At 39.9% G+C, this 20,410-nt stretch overlaps 1 protein-coding gene across 1 annotated transcript in view; it reads left to right on the forward strand.

Moving 5' to 3' along the window:
- Positions 1-63: 63 nt before the first annotated feature.
- PPAN (peter pan homolog) overlaps positions 64-20,410 on the forward strand; it is a 36,401-nt gene continuing 16,054 nt past the window's right edge. The window contains exons 1-7 of the mRNA XM_074530145.1: positions 64-69; positions 1,541-1,581; positions 3,038-3,209; positions 6,087-6,188; positions 8,650-8,700; positions 13,090-13,263; positions 18,695-18,771. Of these exons, the coding sequence (XP_074386246.1) occupies positions 64-69; positions 1,541-1,581; positions 3,038-3,209; positions 6,087-6,188; positions 8,650-8,700; positions 13,090-13,263; positions 18,695-18,771 (623 nt within the window). The remainder of the gene's footprint in view (positions 70-1,540; positions 1,582-3,037; positions 3,210-6,086; positions 6,189-8,649; positions 8,701-13,089; positions 13,264-18,694; positions 18,772-20,410) is intronic.

Here is a 20,410-nt window from a genome sequence, read left to right on the forward strand (position 1 = left end):
GGTGAAATTTGGGTGAAAACCCGGGCAAAAATTCAGGTGAAATTTGGGTGAAAATCGGGTGAAATGTGGGTGAAATTTGGGCAAAAATTGGGTGAAATTTGGGTGAAAATCGGGTGAAAATTGGGTGAAAATTAGGTGAAAATTGGGTGAAAATTGGCTGAAATTTGGAGTGAAATTCGGGCGAAATTTGGGTGAAATTTGGTGAAAACCGGGCAAAATTCAGGTGAAATTTGGGTGAAAATCGGGTGAAATGTGGGTGAAATTTGGGCAAAAATTGGGTGAAATTTGGGTGAAATTTGGGTGAAAATCGGGTGAAAATTGGGTGAAAATTAGGTGAAAATTGGGTGAAAATCGGGTGAAATTTGGGTGAAAATCAAGTGAAATTTGGGTAAAAATTGGCTGAAATTTGGGTGAAATTCGGGCGAAATTTGGGTGAAATTTGGGTGAAAACCGGGCAAAATTTCGGGTGAAATTTGGGTGAAAATTAGGTGAAAATTCGGGTGAAATTTGGGCGAAATCACGTGAAATTTGGCTGAAATTGGGGCGATTTTAGGGGCATTTTTAGGGGGTTTTTGGTCTCGAGGTCCTCGGGTGCGTTTGAGTCACCCCGGTCTGAGGGAACCCCAAATTTGGGGTTTGGGGGCGAAATTCGGGTGAAAATTGGGTGAAATTCGGGTGAAAATTGGGTGAAATTTGCGCAAAATTTGGGTGAAATTTGCCGCGAAAATCGGGTGAAATTTGGGTGAAAATCGGGTGAAATTTGGGTGAAATTGGGATTTTTTAGGGGCTTTATGGGGGTTTTGGGGTGTCTGGAGGAATTATTGGGGTCCTCAGGTGCGTTTGAATCAGTCCCGTCTGAGGGGGACCCCCAAAATTGGGCTTGGGGGCGAAATTTGGGAAAAAAATCGGGCGAAATTTGGGTGAAATTTGGGTGAAATTCGGGCGAAATCGGGAGGTTTTAGGGGAGGGGGTTTTGGGGGTCTCACCCGAGCTTGGTGTCTTTGAGTCAGTCCTGTCTGGGGGAACCCCAGATTTGGGGGTTTTGGGTGAAATTCGGGTGAAATCGGGGCGATTTTAGGAGATTTTGGAGCATTTTAGGGCTCGATTTGGGGGTTTTTGGGGAGGTTTTGGGGGTCTCAGCTGAGTCTGGAGGTCCTCAGGTGTGTTTAAGTCAGCCTTGTCTGAGGAGACCCCAAATTTTGGGGTTTTTAGGGATTTTGGGGGGGGATTTGGGGGAACTTTGAGGATTTTGTGGGGAATTTTTGGAGTCTCTCCACAGGTGAGGCGTCTTTGGGCTTCTCCATTAAACCCAGAACTCCTCCCACAGCCTCTCCCTTTTCATTCACTGCCGCGCCGGGGGGTTTTGGGGTCCCTGGGAGGGATTTTGGGGCATTTTTGGGATTTTTTTGGGATTTTTTCGGTGGTTTTTGGGAAACAAAACCAGCGGAACTCAAGTTCGGGGAAACACTTGATACCCGGAAGCAAACGGAAGTGACATACCGGAAGCGGCCGGAAGGCGCTGCGGGGACACCGGAAGTAGCGAGGCCACGCGGCGGCGGCGGGATGGGGCGGCCCGGAAAGGTCGGGGGAAAAAAACGGGAAAAAATTGGGAAAAAACCGGGAAAAATGGGAAAAAACCGGGGAAAAAACCGGGATAAACCGGGAGGGGGAGGGCTCTGTGGAGCGGCGGGGGGTCGGGAATGGCGGGAGGGGCGATAAAAAACGGCGAGAGGAGAAAATTTCCGGGAAAAAATCCCAAAAATTTGGGAATTCGGAGGGAAAAAAATCCCAAAATTTGGGGAATCGTGAGGGAAAAAAAATCCCCAAATTTTAGGGATCGTGAGGGGAAAGCATCCCGAAATTTTGGGAATTGTGAGGGGGAAAAAATCCGAAAATTTTGGGGTTTTCAGCCCATTTTGGGTTCAAAAATTGGAATTTTAGGGTGAGGAGGGGCTGAAAACTCCCCAGATCTGGGAATATTAATGTTTTATGCTAATTTATGCTAATTTTGGGTTTGATTTAACCCTTTTAGAGCCGTCGTTCTAGCGGCAGCAACGAATTCTCCTCTGTCCTTCACTCGTTCGTGTTCCCAGCAGGAATTTTGGGATTTCATCTTTAAATTTTTTTATTTTATGCTAATTTTATGCTAATTTTGGGGTTGGTTTAACCCCTTTCAGAGCAGGAATTCTCCTCCGTCCCTCACTTGTTCATCCCTCACTCATCCTTCACTCGTTTGTGTTCCCGTGTGTTACCAGCAGGAACTTAGGATAACTAATGCTAATTTATGCTAATTTATGCTAATTTAACACTTCCAGAGCCGTTTCAGCGCTCCCAGGCTCGGAGGAGGAATTCTCCTGTGTCTCTCACTCATTGGTGTTCCCAGCAGGATTTGAGGATGTTTTATGCTAATTCATGCTAATTTATGCTAATTTGGGGTTTGATTTAACCCCTTCAGAGCCGTTTCCAGCGGCAGCAACGTTCAGAGCAGGAATTCTCCTCCGTCCCTCGTTGGTGTTCCCAGCAGGATTTGAGACTATTTTATGCAAATTCATGCTAATTTATGCTAATTTTTGTGTTGATTTAACCCTTCAGAGCCGTTTCCAGCGGCAGCAACGTTCAGAGCAGGAATTCTCCTCCGTCCCTCACTCATTCATGTTCCCAGCAGGAATTTAGGCTGTTTTATGCTAATTCATGCTAATTTATGCTAATTTGGGGTTTGATTTAACCCTTCCAGAGCTGTTTCCAGCGGCAGCAACGTTCAGAGCAGGAATTCTCCTCCGTCCCTCACTCGTTCATGTTCCCAGCAGGAATTTAGGATATTTTATGCTAATTCATGCTAATTTTATGCTAATTTTTGGGTTGATTTAACCCCTGCAGAGCGTTTCCAGCGGCAGCAGCGCGCCCAGGCCCGGCAGCGCTCGGGAGCAGGAATTCTCCTCCGTCCCTCACTCATTCATGTTCCCAGCAGGAATTTAGGATATTTTATGCTAATTCATGCTAATTTATGCAAATTTTTGGGTTGATTTAACCCTTCCAGAGCCGTTTCCAGCGGCAGCAGCGCGCCCAGGGCCCGGCAGCGCTCGGAGCAGGAATTCTCCTCCGTCCCTCACTCGTTCGTGTTCGCCCGCGGCCGCGCCGGGAGGAGCCTCCGGAGCCTCTGCAAGGACCTGAGGAAGGTTCTGGAACCTTTCACTGCCAGGAACCTGCAGGTGGCACCTGGGGGACTTTGGGGACATTGGGGACACCTTGGGGACACCTTGGGGGACACCCTGGGGACACCTTGGGGACATTGGGATCACTGGGATTGAGGACATTGGGATCATTGGGATCACTGGGATTGGGGACATTGGGATATTTGGGATATTTGGGACACTGGGATTTGGCTCAGGAGGGATCTCAGGAAGGTTCTGGAACCTTTCATGGTCAGGAACCTGCAGGTGGCACCTGGGGGACATTGGGGACACATTTGGGGACATTGGGGACACATTGGGGACACACTGGGGACCTTGGGATCACTGGGATTGGGGACATTGGGGATCATTGGGATTGGGCTCAGGAGGGATCTCAGGAAGGTTCTGGAACCTTTCACGGCCAGGAACCTGCAGAGGACATTAGGGATCATTGGGATTGGGCTCAGGAGGGATCTCAGGAAGGTTCTGGAACTTTTCATGGCCAGGAACCTGCAGGTGGCACCTGGGGGACTTTGGGGACATTGGGGACACCCTGGGGACACCTTGGGGACCTTGGGATCACTGGGATTGGGGACATTGGGGACACACTGGGGACACAGCTGGGGGCACCTTGGGGACACCTTGGGCACCTTGGGGACACATTTGGGGACATTGGGGACACCTTGGGGACATTGGGATCACTGGGATTGGGCTCAGGAGGGATCTCAAGAAGGTTCTGGAACCTTTCATGGTCAGGAACCTGCAGGTGGCACCTGGGGAGCATTGGGGACACCTTGGGGACATTGGGGACACATTGGGGACACACTGGGGACCTTGGGATCACTGGGATTGGGGACATTGGGATATTTGGGATATTTGGGACACTGGGATTGGGTTCAGGAGGGATCTCAGGAAGGTTCTGGAACCTTTCATGGTCAGGAACCTGCAGGTGGCACCTGGGGGACTTTGGGGACATTGGGGACACCTTGGGGGACACCTTGAGGACACCTTGGGGACACCTTGGGGACATTGGGGACACATTGGGGACATTGGGGATCACTGGGAATGGGCTCAGGAGGGATCTCAGGAAGGTTCTGGAACCTTTCACCGCCAGGAACCTGCAGGTGGCACCTGGGGGACTTTGGGGACACCTTGGGGACACCTTGAGGACACATTGGGGACATTGGGGACACATTGGGGACATTAGGGATCATTGGGATTGGGCTCAGGAGGGATCTCAGGAAGGTTCTGGAACCTTTCATGGTCAGGAACCTGCAGGTGGCACCTGGGGGACTTTGGGGACATTGGGGACACCCTGGGGACACCTTGGGGACATTGGGATCACTGGGATTGGGGACATTGGGGACACACTGGGGACACAGCTGGGGGCACCTTGGGGACACCTTGGGGACCTTGGGGAGACCTTGGGAACTTTGGGGACACCTTGGGGACATTGGGATCACTGGGATTGGGGACATTGGGGACCTTGGGATCACTGGGATTGAGGACATTGGGGATCATTGGGATCACTGGGATTGGGGACATTGGGGACCTTGGGATTGGGCTCAGGAGGGATCTCAGGAAGGTTCTGGAACCTTTCATGGTCAGGAACCTGCAGGTGGCACCTGGGGGACTTTGGGGACACCTTGGGGACATTGGGATCACTGGGATTGGGGACATTGAGATTTGGAGGATTTGGGATTGAAGAAATTTGGGATATTTGGGATCACTGGGATTTGGGATATTTGGGATTTGGGATCACTGGGATTTTGGGATATTTGGGATTTGGGATATTTGGGATTCTGAGATTGAGGATTTTGGGATTTGGGATCACTGGGATTTGGGAATTTTTTTGGGATATTGGAATTTGGGATATTGGGATTTGGGATAGCCAAAATTTGGGATTTGGGATCACTGGGATTTTGGGATATTTGGGATTTGGGATCACTGGGATTTGGGGTTTTGGGATATTGGGATTTGGGACATTGGGGTTTGGGATATTTGGGATTCTGAGATTCAGGATTTTGGGATTTGGCATCACTGGAATTTTTGGGATATTGGGATTTGGGATCGCTGAAATTTGGGATTTGGGATCACTGGGATTTAGGAATTTTATTGGGATATTAGAATTTGGGATATTGGGATTTGGGATAGCCAAAATTTGGGATTTGGGATCACTGGGATTTTGGGATATTTGGGATTTGGGATATTTGGGATTTGGGATCACTGGGATTTGGCATAATTGGGATTTGGGATATTTGGGATTCTGAGATTCGGGATTTTGGGATTTGGGAATTTTTTTGGGATATTAGAATTTGGGATATTGGGATTTGGGATCACTGGGATTTGGGGTTTTGGGATATTTGGGATTTGGGATCACTGGGATTTTGGGATATTTGGGATTTGGGATATTTGGGATTCTGAGATTCAGAATATTGGGATTTGGGATCACTGAAATTTGGGACTTGGGATCACTGGGATTTGGAATATTTGGGATTTGGGATTTCAGGAATTTGGGATTCAGGATTTTTAGGATCCCTCAGGAATTTTGGATTTTGGAATTTTTTTGGATTTTGGGATTTTGGAATTTTTGGGATTTTCTAGATGATTGGGGTTTCCTGTGGAATTTCGAGGTTTCTTTTCCAGGACTTTTAGGATTTCAGGGATTTGGGATTCAGGATTTTTAGGATCCCTGAGGAAATTTTGGATTTAGGAATTTTTTGGCTTTTCCAGGAATTTCAGTTTTTTTTTTTTCCCCAGAATTTCAACATTTTTTCAAGGAATTTTGGGTGTTTTTCCTGGGAATTTCGAGGTTTTTCTCCCAGAATTTTTGGGATTTCAGCAATTTGGGATTCAGGATTTTTGGGATCTCTCAGGAATTTGGGATTTTTAGGAATTTTTGGGGTTTTTTTCCAGGTGCGCCGGCGGAATTCCCTGCGGGACCTGGTGGCCGTGGCCGGGCCCTTGGGGGTCTCCCAATTCCTGGTGCTCAGCAAATCCCAAAGCGGCGTCAACCTGGTGAGTTCCGGAACATTCCGGAAAAATTGGGAATTTTGGGGGAAATTTTGGGGAATTTTTGGGATTTTTTGGGAAATTTTTGGGGAAATTTTGGGGATTTTTTGGGGAATTTTTGGGATTTTTTTGGAATTTTTGGGGATTTTCTGGGGTGTTTTTTGGGGAATTTTTAGGGAATTTTTGGGGAATTTTGAGGAAATTTTTGGGGATTTTAGGGGGAATTTTTTGGGGATTTTAGGGGGAATTTTTTGGGGATTTTTGGGGAATTTTTAGGGAATTTTTTTTAAATTTTGGGGGAATTTTTGAGGAATTCTTTAGGATTTTGGGGGATTTTTGGGGAATTTTTTTGGAATTTTTGGGGATTTTTTGGGATTTTTTTGGGGGGAATTTTTTGGAATATTTGGGATTTTTTGGGATTTTTGGGGAAATTTTGGGGAATTTTTTTGGAATTTTTTCGGGAATTTTTTTGGGATTTTTTGGGGAAATTTTGGTATTTTTTTGGGATTTTTGGAGAATTTTTAGGATTTTTTGGGAATTTTGGGGGGATTTTTTGGGGGAATTTTTGGGAATTTTGGGGATTTTTTTTTTATTTTTTTGGGAATTCTTGGGGAAATTTTGGGAATTTTTGGGGAATTTTTTGGGGGAATTTTTGGGGAATTTTTTTGGATTTTATTGGGAATTCTTGGGGAAATTTTGGGAATTTTTTGGGATTTTTTTTGGAATTTTTTGGGATTTTTTGGGATTTTTTGGGAATTTTGGGGATTTTTTTGGAATTTTTGGGGAAATTTTGGGGATTTTTTGGGGATTTTTTAGGGGATTTTTGGGAATTATTGGAGAATCATTGGGGAATTTTTGGGGATTTTTTGGGGAATATTTTGGGATTTCTGGAGAATTTGTGAGGAATTCTTTGGGATTTTTTGGGGAATTTTTAGGGAATTCTTGGAGATTTTTGAGGATTTTTGGAGAATTTTTGGGGGATTTTTTTGGGATTTTTTTGGAATTTTTTGGGATTTTCTGGGGTGTTTTTTGGGGAATTTTGGGGGAATTTTTGAGGAATTCTTTGGGATTTTGGGGAATTTTTTGGGAATTTTTGGGGTTTTTTGGGGATTTTTTGGGAAATTTTCGGGGATTTTTTGGGGGGGAATTTTTTTGGAATTTTTGTGATTTTTGGGTTTTTTTGGGACTTTTTGGGGATTTTTTGGGGAATTTTTTGGGAATTTTTTCGGAAATTTTTTGGGGATTTTTTGGGGAAATTTTGGATTTTTTTGGATTTTTGGAGAATTTTTAGGATTTTTTGGGAATTTTTAGGGAATTTTTGGGATTTTTGGGGGGATTTTTTGGGGGAATTTTTGGGATTTTTTTGGGGAATTTTTGGGAAAATTTTTGGGAATTTTGGGGAAATTTTTGGGGGATATTTTGGGGGAATTTTGGGGAATTTTTGGGATTTTTTTGGGAATTCTTGGGGAATTTTTTTGAATTTTTGGGGGATTTTTGGGGATTTTTTGGGGGGATTTTTTGGGGAATTTTTGGGATTTTTTGAGGATTTTTGGGGATATTTTGAGGAATTTTTTGGGAATTTTTGGGGAATATTTGGGGAATTTTTGAAGAATTTTTGGGGAATTTTTAGGGATTTTTTGGGAAATTTTGCGGAATTTTTGGGGATATTTCGGTAATTTTTTTGGGAATTTCTGGGGATTATTTGGGGATTTTTTGGGGAATTTTTGGGAGATTTTTTTTGGATTTTTGGGTTCCCAAATCCCTCCCAGAGCCAGAGGATGAGGAATTTTCCAGAATGATCCCAAATTCTGTGATTGATCCCAAAGTAAACGCTCTGATGGCTCCGGGAGTTTGGGAATTTTATGGGAATTTTTTTTTGCATTTTTATGGGATTTTTTGGGAATTTTATGGAAATTTTAATTTGATTTTTTCTGAGATCTTTTCCAGAATTTTTCCAGGAATTTTTCTCAGATTTTTCTGCAGATTTTTTGGGATTTGCCCAAGATTATCCCAGGATTTTCCCCCAAAGGATTTTCCCAGGATTTTCTTTGGATTTTTTTTTTCTAGAATTTTCTGGGAATTTTCTGAGGATTTTTGTGGGATTTTTTTTTTTTCCAGAATTTTCCTGGGATTTTTTCCCAGATTTTTTTTGGGAATTTTCCCAGGATTTTCCCCAGAATTTTTCCAGGATTATTCTGGGAATTTTCTGAGGATTTTTTCCAGATTTTTCCTGGAATTTGTATGGGATTTTTTCAGGATTTTTCCTGGAATTTGAATGGGAAGTTTTCAGGATTTTTCTGTGATTTTTTTCAGGATTTTTTCTGGGATTTTTTCAGGATTTTTCTGGGATTTTTTCAGGATTTTTCTGGGATTTTTCTGGGATTTTTGGGGGAATTTTCTGTCGATTTTCCTGGGATTTTCCTGGGAATTTTCCTGCATTTTTCCCATTTCTGAATCTTTTTTCCAGAAACTTTTCCGCCTGCCGGGGGGTCCCACCCTGACCTTCAAAGTGCTCCAGGTACGTCCAGAAATTCCAGAAATTCTGTGAAAATTTGGGAATTTTGGGGGAATTTTTGGGGAATTTTTGGGAATTTTTTTGGGAATTTTTTTGGATTTTTTTGGGGAAATTTTTGGGGTCCCAAATCCCTCCCAGAGCCAGAGGATGAAGAATTTTCCAGAATGATTCCAAATTCTGTGATTGATCCCAAAGTAAACGCTCTGATGGCTCCGGGAGCTTGGGAATTTTCTGGGATTTTTATGGGAATTTTCTGGGATTTTTATGGGGATTTTATAGCAATTTTATGTGAATTTTCTGGGATTTTTGTGGGAATTTTCTGGGATTTTTATGGGAATTTTCTGGGATTTTATGGGAATTTTCTGGGATTTTTATGGGAATTTTCTGAGATTTTCCTGGGATTTTTGGGGGAATTTTCTGGGATTTTTGTGGGAATTTTCTGGAAATTTTCTGGGATTTTTGTAGGAATTTTTTGGGATTTTTATGAGAATTTTCTGGGATTTTTATGGGAATTTTCTGGAAATTTTATGGGGATTTTTATGGGAATTTTCTGGGAATTTTTTGGGGGTTTTTATGGGAATTTTCTGGGATTTTTGTAGGAATTTTCTGGGATTTTTGTGGGAATTTTCCGGAAATTTTCTGGGATTTTTATAGGAATTTTCTGGGATTTTGTGGGATTTTTGTGGGATTTTAATGAGAATTTTCTGGGAATTTTCTGGGATTTTTATGGGAATTTTCTGGGATTTTTGTGGGAATTTTCTGGGATTTTTATGGGGATTTTTGTGGGAATTTTCTGGGATTTTATGGGAATTTTCTGGGATTTTTATGAGAATTTTCCGGGAATTTTCGGGGATTTTATGAGAATTCTCTGGGATTTTTCTGGGATTTTTGTGGGAATTTTCTGGGATTTTATGAGAATTCTCTGGGATTTTTCTGGGATTTTTGTGGGAATTTTTTGGGAATTTTATGGGAATTTTCTGGGATTTTAATGGGAATTTTATAGGAATTTTAGGGGAATTTTCAGGGATTTTATGAGAATTTTCCAGGATTTTTGTGGGATTTTTATGGGAATTTTCTGGGATTTTTGTGGGAATTTTCTAGGATTTTTATGAGAATTTTCCAGGATTTTTTTGGGATTTTTATGGGAATTTTCTGAGATTTTCCTGGGGTTTTTGGGGGAATTTTCTGGGATTTTTGTGGGAATTTTCTGGAAATTTTCTGGGATTTTTGTAGGAATTTTTTGGGATTTTTATGAGAATTTTCTGGGATTTTTATGGGAATTTTCTGGGATTTTTATGGGGACTTTTATGGGAATTTTCCGGGATTTTTGTAGGAATTTTCTGGGATTTTTGTGGGAATTTTCTGGGACTTTTGTGGGAATTTTCTGGAAATTTTATGGGATTTTTATGGGAATTTTCTGGGATTTTTGTGGGAATTTTCTAGGATTTTTGTGGGAATTTTCTAGGATTTTTATGGGAATTTTTTGGGACTTTATGAGAATTTTCTGGGAATTTTTTGGGATTTTTGTGGGAACTTTCTGGGATTTTTATGCGGAATTTTCTGGGATTTTTGTGGGAATTTTCTGGGATTTTTATGGGAATTTTCTGGAAATTTTATGGGGATTTTTATGGGAATTTTCTGGGATCTTTGTGGGAATTTTCTAGGATTTTTATGGGAATTTTCTGGGATTTTTGTTGGAATTTTCTGGGACTTTTATGGGAATTTTCTGGGATTTTTATGGGATTTTTGTGGGAATTTTCTGGGATTTTTGTGGGAATTTTTTGGGATTTTTATGGGAATTTTCTGGGATTTTTATGGGAATTTTCTGGGATTTTTGTGGGATTTTTATGGGAATTTCCTGGGATTTTTGTGGGTTTTTTCTAGGATTTTTGTGGGAATTTTCTGGGATTTTTATGGGAATTTTCTGGGATTTTTCTGGGATTTTTATGGGAATTTTTTGGGATTTTTATGGGAATTTTCTGGGATTTTTATGGGAATTTTCTGGGATTTTTGTGGGAACTTTCTGGGATTTTTATGAGAATTTTCTGGGATTTTTCTGGGATTTTTATGGGAATTTTCTGGGATTTTTCTGGGGATTTTTGTGGAAATTTTCTGGGATTTTTATGGGAACTTTCTGGGATTTTCTGGAAATTTTCTGGGATTTTTGTAGGAATTTTTTGGGATTTTTATGAGAACTTTCTGGGATTTTTATGGGAATTTTCTGGGAATTTTCTGGGGATTCTTATGGGAATTTTCTGGGAATTTTATGGGGATTTTTATGGGAATTTTCTGGGATTTTTGTGGGAGTTTTCTGGGATTTTTGTGGGAATTTTTTGGGAATTTTATGGGAATTTTCTGGGATTTTTCTGGGAATTTTATAGGAATTTTATGGGAATTTTATGGGATTTTATGAGAATTTTCGGGGAATTTTCTGGGATTTTTATGGGGATTTTTATGGGATTTTTATGGGGATTTTTATGGGAATTTTCTGGGATTTTTATGGGAATTTTCTGGGAATTTTATGGGGATTTTTATGGGAATTTTCTGGGATTTTTGTGGGAGTTTTCTGGGATTTTTGTGGGAATTTTCTGGGATTTTTATGGGAATTTTCTGGGATTTTTCCCAAATTTTGATGGGGTTTTTTTTCAGGATTTAACCCTTTTTTTTCCCATTTTTCACCCCATTTCACCTCTCCCTACTGAGGCACCGCTGAGATTCTGGGCTGGATTAAATGGGATTTAATTCAATTTAATTGAATTTAATGCAATTTTAATGGGGTTTTTTCCCATTTTAATCAATTTTTTCCTAATTTAATTAATTTTTTCTCCTCATTTCAGTACTCCCTGGTGAGAGACGTGGTCTCAGCCCTGTGTAGGCACTGCAGAGATTCTGGGCTGGATTAAATGGAATTTTAATGGGATTTAATGCAATTTAATGCGATTTTAATGGGGTTTTTTCCCATTTTAATCAATTTTTTCCTAATTTAATTAATTTTTTCCCCTCATTTCAGTATTCCCTGGTGAGAGACGTGGTCTCAGCCCTGTGTAGGCACCGCAGAGATTCTGGGCTGGATTAAATGGAATTTTAATGGGATTTAATGGGAATTAATGTGATTTTAATGGGGATTTTTGCTATATTAATCAATTTTTTCCTAATTTAATTAATTTTTTCTCCTCATTTCAGTATTCCCTGGTGAGAGACGTGGTCTCAGCCCTGAAGAGGCACCGCAGAGATTCTGGGCTGGATTAAATGGAATTTTAATGGGATTTAATGGGAATTAATGCGACTTTAATGGGGTTTTTTGCAATTTTAATCAATTTTTTCCTCATTTAATTAATTATTTTCCCTGATTTCAGTACTCCCTGGTGAGAGACGTGGTCTCAGCCCTGAAAAGGCACCGAATGCACGAGCAGCAGTTCTGGGAGGGATTTTAATGCAATTTAATTGAATTTAATGCGATTTTAATGGGGATTTTTGCTATTTTAATCAATTTTTTCCTAATTTAATTAATTTTTCCCCCTCATTTCAGTACTCCCTGGTGAGAGACGTGGTCTCAGCCCTGAGGAGGCACCGAATGCACAAACAGCAGTTCTGGGGCGAATTTTAATGGGATTTAATGCAATTTAATGCAATTTTAATGGGGTTATTTCCTATTTTAATCAATTTTTTCCTAATTTAATTAATTTTTTTCTCAATTTCAGTACTCCCTGGTGAGAGACGTGGTCTCAGCCCTGTGTAGGCACTGCAGAGATTCTGGGCTGGATTAAATGGGATTTAATGCAATTTAATTGAATTTAATGCGATTTTAATGGGGATTTTTGCTATATTAATCAATTTTTTCCTAATTTAATTAATTTTTTTTCTCAATTTCAGTACTCCCTGGTGAGAGACGTGGTCTCAGCCCTGAAAAGGCACCGAATGCACAAACAGCAGTTCTGGGAGGGATTTTAATGGGATTTAATGCAATTTAATGCAATTTTAATGGGGATTTTTGCTATATTAATCAATTTTTTCCTAATTTAATTAATTTTTCCCCCTCATTTCAGTACTCCCTGGTGAGAGACGTGGTCTCAGCCCTGTGTAGGCACTGCAGAGATTCTGGGCTGGATTAAATGGGATTTTAATGGGATTTAATGGAAATTAATGCAATTTTAATGGGGATTTTTGCTATATTAATCAATTTTTTCCTAATTTAATTAATTTTTCCCCCTCATTTCAGTACTCCCTGGTGAGAGACGTGGTCTCAGCCCTGTGTAGGCACCGCAGAGATTCTGGGCTGGATTAAATGGGATTTTTATGGGATTTAATGGGAATTAATGTGATTTTAATGGGGATTTTTGCTATTTTATTCAATTTTTTCCTAATTTAATTAATTTTTTCTCCTCATTTCAGTATTCTCTGGTGAGAGATGTGGTCTCAGCCCTGAAAAGGCACCGGATGCACGAGCAGCAGTTCCTGCACCCCCCTCTGTTGGTTTTGGGGAATTTTGGGGCGCAGGCGGGGATGGAGCTCAGGCTGATGGCTGGGATGTTCCAGGGAATGTTCCCGGCCATAAACGTCCATAAGGTCAGCAATTAATCACCTTTTAATTGGGAATTAATTGGGGAATTTATTGGGAATTTATTGGGAATTTATTGGGATTTAATTGGGAGTTTATTGGGAATTAATTGGGAATTTATTGGGAATTTCTTAGGTATGTTCCCAGCTATAAACGTCCATAAGGTCAGCAATTAATGGGGAATTAATCAGGATTTAATCAGGATTTAATTGGGAATTTATTGGGAATTCATTGGGAATTTAATCAGGAATTTATTGAGAATTTATTGGGAATTTATCAGGAATTTATTGGGAGTTTATCAGGAATTTATTGGGAATTTCTCAGGCATGTTCTCGGCCATAAATGTCCATAAGGTCAGGAATTAATCACCTTTTAATTGGGAATTAATGGGAAATTTATTGGGAATTTATTGGGATTTAATTGGGAATTTATTGGAAATTAATTGGGATTTTATTGGGAATTTATTGGGAATTTATTGGGAACTTATTGGGAATTAATTGGGATTTTACTGGGAATTTATTGGGAATTTATTGGGAATTTATTGGGAACTTATTGGGAATTAATTGGGATTTTATTGGGAATTTATTGGGAATTCATCAGGAATTTATTGGGATTTAATTGGGAATTAATTGGGAATTTATTGGGATTTAATTGGGAATTAATTGGGAATTTATTGGGAATTTATCGGGAATTTATTGGGAATTTCTCAGGGATGTTCCCGGCCATAAATGTCCATAAGGTCAGTAATTAATCACCTTTTAATTGGGAATTAATTGGGAATGTATCGGGAATTTATTGGGAATTAATTGGGAATTTATTGGGAGTTTATCAGGAATTTATTGGGAATTTCTCAGGGATGTTCCCGGCCATAAACGTCCATAAGGTCAGCAATTAATCAGGTTTTAATTGGGAATTAATGGGGAATTTATTGGGAATTAATTGCGAATTAATTGGGAATGTATCGGGAATTTATTGGGAATTAATTGGGAATTAATTGGGAGTTTATCAGGAATTTATTGGGAATTTCTCAGGAATGTTCCCGGCCATAAATGTTCATAAGGTCAGCAATTAATCGCCTTTAATTGGGAATTAATGGGGAATTTATTGGGAATTTATTGGGATTTAATTGGGAATTTATTGGGAATTTATTGGGAATTTCTCAGGCATGTTCTCGGCCATAAATGTCTATAAGGTCAGCAATTAATCACCTTTTAATTGGGAATGAATTGGGAACTAATTGGGAATTAATTTGGGATTTATTGGGAATTTATTGGGAATTAATCGGGGATTTAATCAGGAATTTATTGGGAATTAATTGGGAATTTCTCAGGGATGTTCTTAGCCATAAACGTCCACAGGGTCAGCAATTAATCACCTTTTAATTGGGAATTAATGGGGAATTTATTGGGAATTTATTGGGAATTAATTGGGATTTAATTGGGAATTTATTGGGAATTTATTGGGAATTAATTGGGAATTTATTGGGAATTTATTGGGAATTTATTAGGAATTAATCAGGGATTTAATCAGGGATTTATTGGGAATTTATCAGGGATGTTCCAGGGAGTGTTCCCGGCCATAAATGCCATAAGGTTAGTAATTAATCACCTTTTAATTGGGAATTAATTGGGAATTAATGGGAATTTATTGGGAATTTATTGGGAATTAATTGGGAATGTATCGGGAATTTATTGGGAATTAATTGGGAATTAATTGGGAGTTTATCAGGAATTTATTGGGAATTTCTCAGGCATGTTCCCAGCCATAAATGTTCATAAGGTCAGTAATTAATCAGGTTTTAATTAGGAATTAATTGGGAATTTTTTGGGAATTTATTGGATATTTATTGGAAATTTATGAGGAATTTATTGAGAATTTATTGGGAATTTATTGGGAGTTTATGGGGAATTTATTGGGAATTTCTCAGGGATGTTCCCGGCCATAAACGTCCATAAGGTCAGTAATTAATCACCTTTTAATTGGGAATTAATGGGGAATTTATTGGGAATTAATTGCGAATTAATTGGGAATTTATTGGGAATTAATTGGGATTTAATTGGGAATTTATTGGGAATTTATTGGGAATTTATTGGGAATTTCTCAGGCATGTTCCCGGCTATAAACGTCCATAAGGTGAGCAATTAATGGGGAATTAATCAGGATTTAATTGGGAATTTATTGGGAATTCATTGGGGTTTAATCAGGAATTTATTGGGAATTTATTGGGAATTTATTAGGAATTAATCAGGGATTTAATCAGGGATTTATTGGGAATTTATCAGGGATTTTCCAGGGCATGTTCCCGGCTATAAACGTCCATAAGGTCAGCAATTAATCACCTTTTAATTGGGAATTAATTGGGGAATTTATTGGGAATTTATTGGGAATTAATTGGGATTTAATTGGGAATTTATTGGGATTTAATTGGGAATTTATTGGGAATTCATTGGGAATTTCTCAGGCATGTTCTCGGCCATAAATGTCTATAAGGTCAGCAATTAATCACCTTTTAATTGGGAATTAATTGGGAACTAATTGGGAATTAATTGGGGATTTATTGGGAATTTATTAGGGATTAATCAGGGATTTAATCAGGGATTTATTGGGAATTTATTGGGAATTAATCGGGGATTTAATCAGGAATTTATTGGGAATTAATTGGGAATTTCTCAGGGATGTTCCCGGCCATAAACGTCCACAGGGTCAGCAATTAATCACCTTTTAATTGGGAATTAATCAGGATTTAATTGGGAATTAATGGGGAATTAATTAGGAATTTATTGGGAATTTATCAGGAATTTATTGGGAATTATTTGGGCATTTATTAGGAATTTATCAGGATTTAATTGGGAATTTATTGGGATTTTTTTAGGAATTAACTGGGAATTAATCAGGAATTATGTGGGAATTAATTGGGAATCATTAAATGGGGTTTGGACTCTGGGAACAGGGAAAGGGGATTTTTCCCATTCCCATTTTTCCCTTTTTTTCCCATTTATTTTCCCTCTTTTTTTTTTTTTTTAATTTTTCCCCCTTTTTTTCCCATTTTTTCCCTTTTTTTTCCCCCTTTTTTTTCCCCATTTTCCCCCCTTTTTTTCCCAGGGTTTTCCCTCATTTTTTCCCATTTCCCCCCCTTTTTTTCCCCTTTATTCCCCATTTTTTTCCCCATTTTTTTCCCCAGGATTTTCCCCAATTTTCCCCATTTCACCCCCATTTTTTCCCAGGATTTTCCCTCATTTTTTCCCATTTCTCCCCCCCTTTTTTCCCCTTTTTTCCCCCATTTTTTCCCAGGATTTTCCCCAATTTTCCCTCATTTTTTCCCATTTCCCCCCCTTTTTTTTTTCCCTTTTTCCCCCTTTTTTTCCCCAGGATTTTCCCCATTTTCCCCCTTTTTTCCCCATTTTTCCCCCTGTTTTTCCCCATTTTTTCCCCTTTTTTTCCCCATTTTTTCCTCATTTTCCCCCCTTTTTTCCCCCGGATTTTCCCCAATTTTCCCTCATTTTTTCCCATTTCCCCCCCTTTTTTTTTCCCTTTTTTTCCCCATTTTTTTACCCAGGATTTTCCCCATTTTTCCCCCCATTTTTCCCCTTTTTTTTCCCCATTTTTTTCCCCCTTTTTTTCCCCATTTTTTCCTCTTTTTTTTCCCCTTTTTTTTCCCCAATTTTCCCCATTTTTTCTCCTTTTTTTCCCTTTTTTTCCCCTTTTTTTCCCCAGGATTTTCCCCATTTTTCTCATTTTTCCCCATTTTTCCCCTTTATTTTCCCCAGGATTTTCCCCCATTTTTCTCCATTTTCCCCCCTTTTTTCCCCATTTTCTTCCCAGGATTTTCCCTCATTTTTTCCCATTTCCCCCCCTTTTTTCCCCCTTTTTTTTTCCCCTTTTTTCCCATTTTCCCCATTTTTTCCCAGGATTTTCCCCAATTTTCCCCCTTTTTTTCCCTCATTTTTTCCCATTTCTCCCCCCTTTTTTCCCCATTTTTTCCCAGGATTTTCCCTCATTTTTTCCCATTTCCCCTCCTTTTTTTTCCCTTTTTTTCCCTTTATTTTCCCCAGGATTTTCCCCCATTTTTCTCCATTTTCCCCCCTTTTTTCCCCATTTTTTCCCAGGGTTTTCCCTCATTTTTTCCCATTCCCCCCCCCATTTTTCCCCCTTTTTTTTCCCCTTTTTTCCCATTTTCCCCTTTTTTTCCCAGGATTTTCCCCAATTTTCCCCCTTTTTTTCCCTCATTTTTTCCCATTTCCCCCCCTTTTTTTTCCCTTTTTTTCCCCAGGATTTTCCCCAGGATTTTCCCCATTTTTCCCATTTTTCCCCATTTTTCCCCTTTATTTTCCCCAGGATTTTCCCCCATTTTTCTCCATTTTCCCCCCTTTTTTCCCCATTTTCTTCCCAGGGTTTTCCCTCATTTTTTCCCATTTCCCCCCCATTTTTCCCCCTTTTTTTTCCCCTTTTTTCCCATTTCCCCCCCATTTTTCCCCCTTTTTTTTCCCCTTTTTTCCCATTTTCCCCATTTTTTCCCAGGATTTTCCCCAATTTTCCCCCTTTTTTTCCCTCATTTTTTCCCATTTCTCCCCCTTTTTTTCCCCATTTTTTCCCAGGATTTTCCCTCATTTTTTTCCCATTTCCCCCCCTTTTTTTTTCCCTTTTTTCCCCCATTTTTTCCCCAGGATTTTCCCCATTTTTCCCATTTTTCCCCATTTTTCCCCTTTATTTTCCCCAGGATTTTCCCCCATTTTTCTCCATTTTCCCCCCTTTTTTCCCCATTTTCTTCCCAGGGTTTTCCCTCATTTTTTCCCATTTCCCCCCCATTTTTCCCCCTTTTTTTTTCCCCTTTTTTCCCATTTCCCCCCCATTTTTCCCCCTTTTTTTTCCCCTTTTTTCCCATTTTCCCCATTTTTTCCCAGGATTTTCCCCAATTTTCCCCCTTTTTTTCCCTCATTTTTTCCCATTTCTCCCCCCTTTTTTCCCCATTTTTCCCAGGATTTTCCCTCATTTTTTTCCCATTTCCCCCCCTTTTTTTTTCCCTTTTTTCCCCCATTTTTTCCCCAGGATTTTCCCCATTTTTCCCCATTTTTCCCCTTTATTTTCCCCAGGATTTTCCCCCATTTTTTCCCCTATTTTCCCCAGGATTTTCCCCATTTTTCCCAGGATTTTCCCTCATTTTTTCCCATTTCCCTCCCATTTTTCCCCCTTTTTTTTCCCCCTTTTTTCCCATTTTCCCCATTTTTTCCCAGGATTTTCCCCAATTTTCCCCATTTTTTCCCAGGATTTTCCCCAATTTTCCCCCCTTTTTTTCCCTCATTTTTTCCCATTTTTTCCCCTTTTTTTCCCCTTTTTTCCCATTTTTCCCAGGATTTTTCCTCATTTTTCCCATTTTCCCCCTTTTTTCCCCCATTTTCCCCATTTTTTCCCATTTTTCCCATTTTCCCATTTTCCATGCAGGTGAACCTGAACTCCATCCGTCGCTGTTTGCTGATCTCCTACGACGCCGAGTCCCGGCTGCTGGAGCTCCGCCACTAGTGAGAGCACAATTCCCAAATTCCCAAATTCCCAAATTCCCGAATTCCTGAATTCCTGAATTCCCAAATCCCCAAAGTCCTGAATTCCTAAAATCCCAAAATCCCAAAGTCCTGAATTCCCAAATTCCTCAATTCCCAAATTCCTAAATTCCCAAATTCCCAAATTCCTGAATTCCCAAATTCTCAAATTCCTAAAGTCCCAAATTAATGAATTCCCAAATCCCTGAAATCCTGAATTCCCAAAGTCCTGAATTCCTCAAATCCCTGAATTCCGAAATCCCTGAATTCCCAAATTCCTGAATTCCTGAATTCTCAAATTCCCAAAATCCCAAAGTCCCAAATTTGTGAATTCCCAAATCTCCCGAAATCCTGAATTACCAAAGTCCCAAAGTCCCAAATTCATGAATTCCCAAATCCCTGAAATCCTGAATTCCCCAAATCCCTGAATTCCGAAAACTCTGAATTCTCAAATTTCCAAATCCCCGAAATCCTGAATTCCCAAAGTCCTGAATTCCCAAAATCCTGAATTCCTGAATTCCCAAATCCCCGAATTCCTGAATTCCCGAATTCCCAAAGTCCTGAATTCCCAAAATCCAAATGTCCCAAATTCCTGAATTCCCAAAATCCCAAAGTCCCAAATTCCCAAAATCCCAAATTCTCAAATTCCCAAAGTCCCAAATTCCTGAATTCCCGAATTCCCAAATTCCTGAATTCCCAAAGTCCCAAATTCCCAAATTCCTGAATTCCCAAAGTCCCAAATTCCTGAATTCCCAAATTCTCAAATTCCTAAAGTCCCAAATTCATGAATTCCCAAATCCCTGAAATCCTGAATTCCCAACGTCCTGAATTCCCCAAATCCCTGAATTCCGAAATCCCTGAATTCCCAAATTCCTGAATTCCTGAATTCTCAAATTCCTGAATTCCCAAATCCCCAAATTCCTGAATTACCAAAGTCCTGAATTCCCAAAATCCCAAAGTTCCAAAGTCCTGAATTCCCAAAATCCTGAATTCCGAAATTCCTGAATTCCCAAAATCCCAAAGTCCTGAATTCTCAAATTCGTGAATTCCCAAAGTCCCAAATTCCCTGAATTCCCAAAATCCCAATTTCCTGAATTCACCAATTTCCTGAATTCCCAAATCCCTGAATTCCCCAATTCCCCAAAGTCCAAATTCCCGGAATTCCCAATGTTCTGAATTCCCAAATTCCCAAAATCCTGAATTCCCAAATTCCCAAAATCCCAAATTCTTGCAGTCCCATTTGCAGGTTTTTCCCAGGACTTTTCCTGTTTTTCCCATTTTACCCCCCATTCCCAGATTCCCTTTTTTTCCCCCCTTTTTTCTTCCCATTTTTTTCCTTTTTTTCCCCATTTTTTCCCATTTTTACCAATTTTTCCCATTTTCCCCCCTTTTTTCCCCCATTTTCCCCAGATTTTTTTCCATTTTTCCCCATTTTTACCCCATTTCCCCCCAATTTTTTCCCAGAATTTTCCCATTTTTCCCAGGATTTTCCCCCAATTTTTTCCCAGGATTTTCCCCCCATTTTTTCCCATTTTCCCCAGGATTTTCCCCCATTTTTTCCCATTTTTCCCCATTTTTTTTCCCATTTTTCCCAGGATTTTCCCCCAATTTTTCCCAGGAT

This window comes from Zonotrichia albicollis, chromosome 32 (assembly GCF_047830755.1).
Source record: "Zonotrichia albicollis isolate bZonAlb1 chromosome 32, bZonAlb1.hap1, whole genome shotgun sequence".
NCBI lineage: Eukaryota > Metazoa > Chordata > Aves > Passeriformes > Passerellidae > Zonotrichia > Zonotrichia albicollis.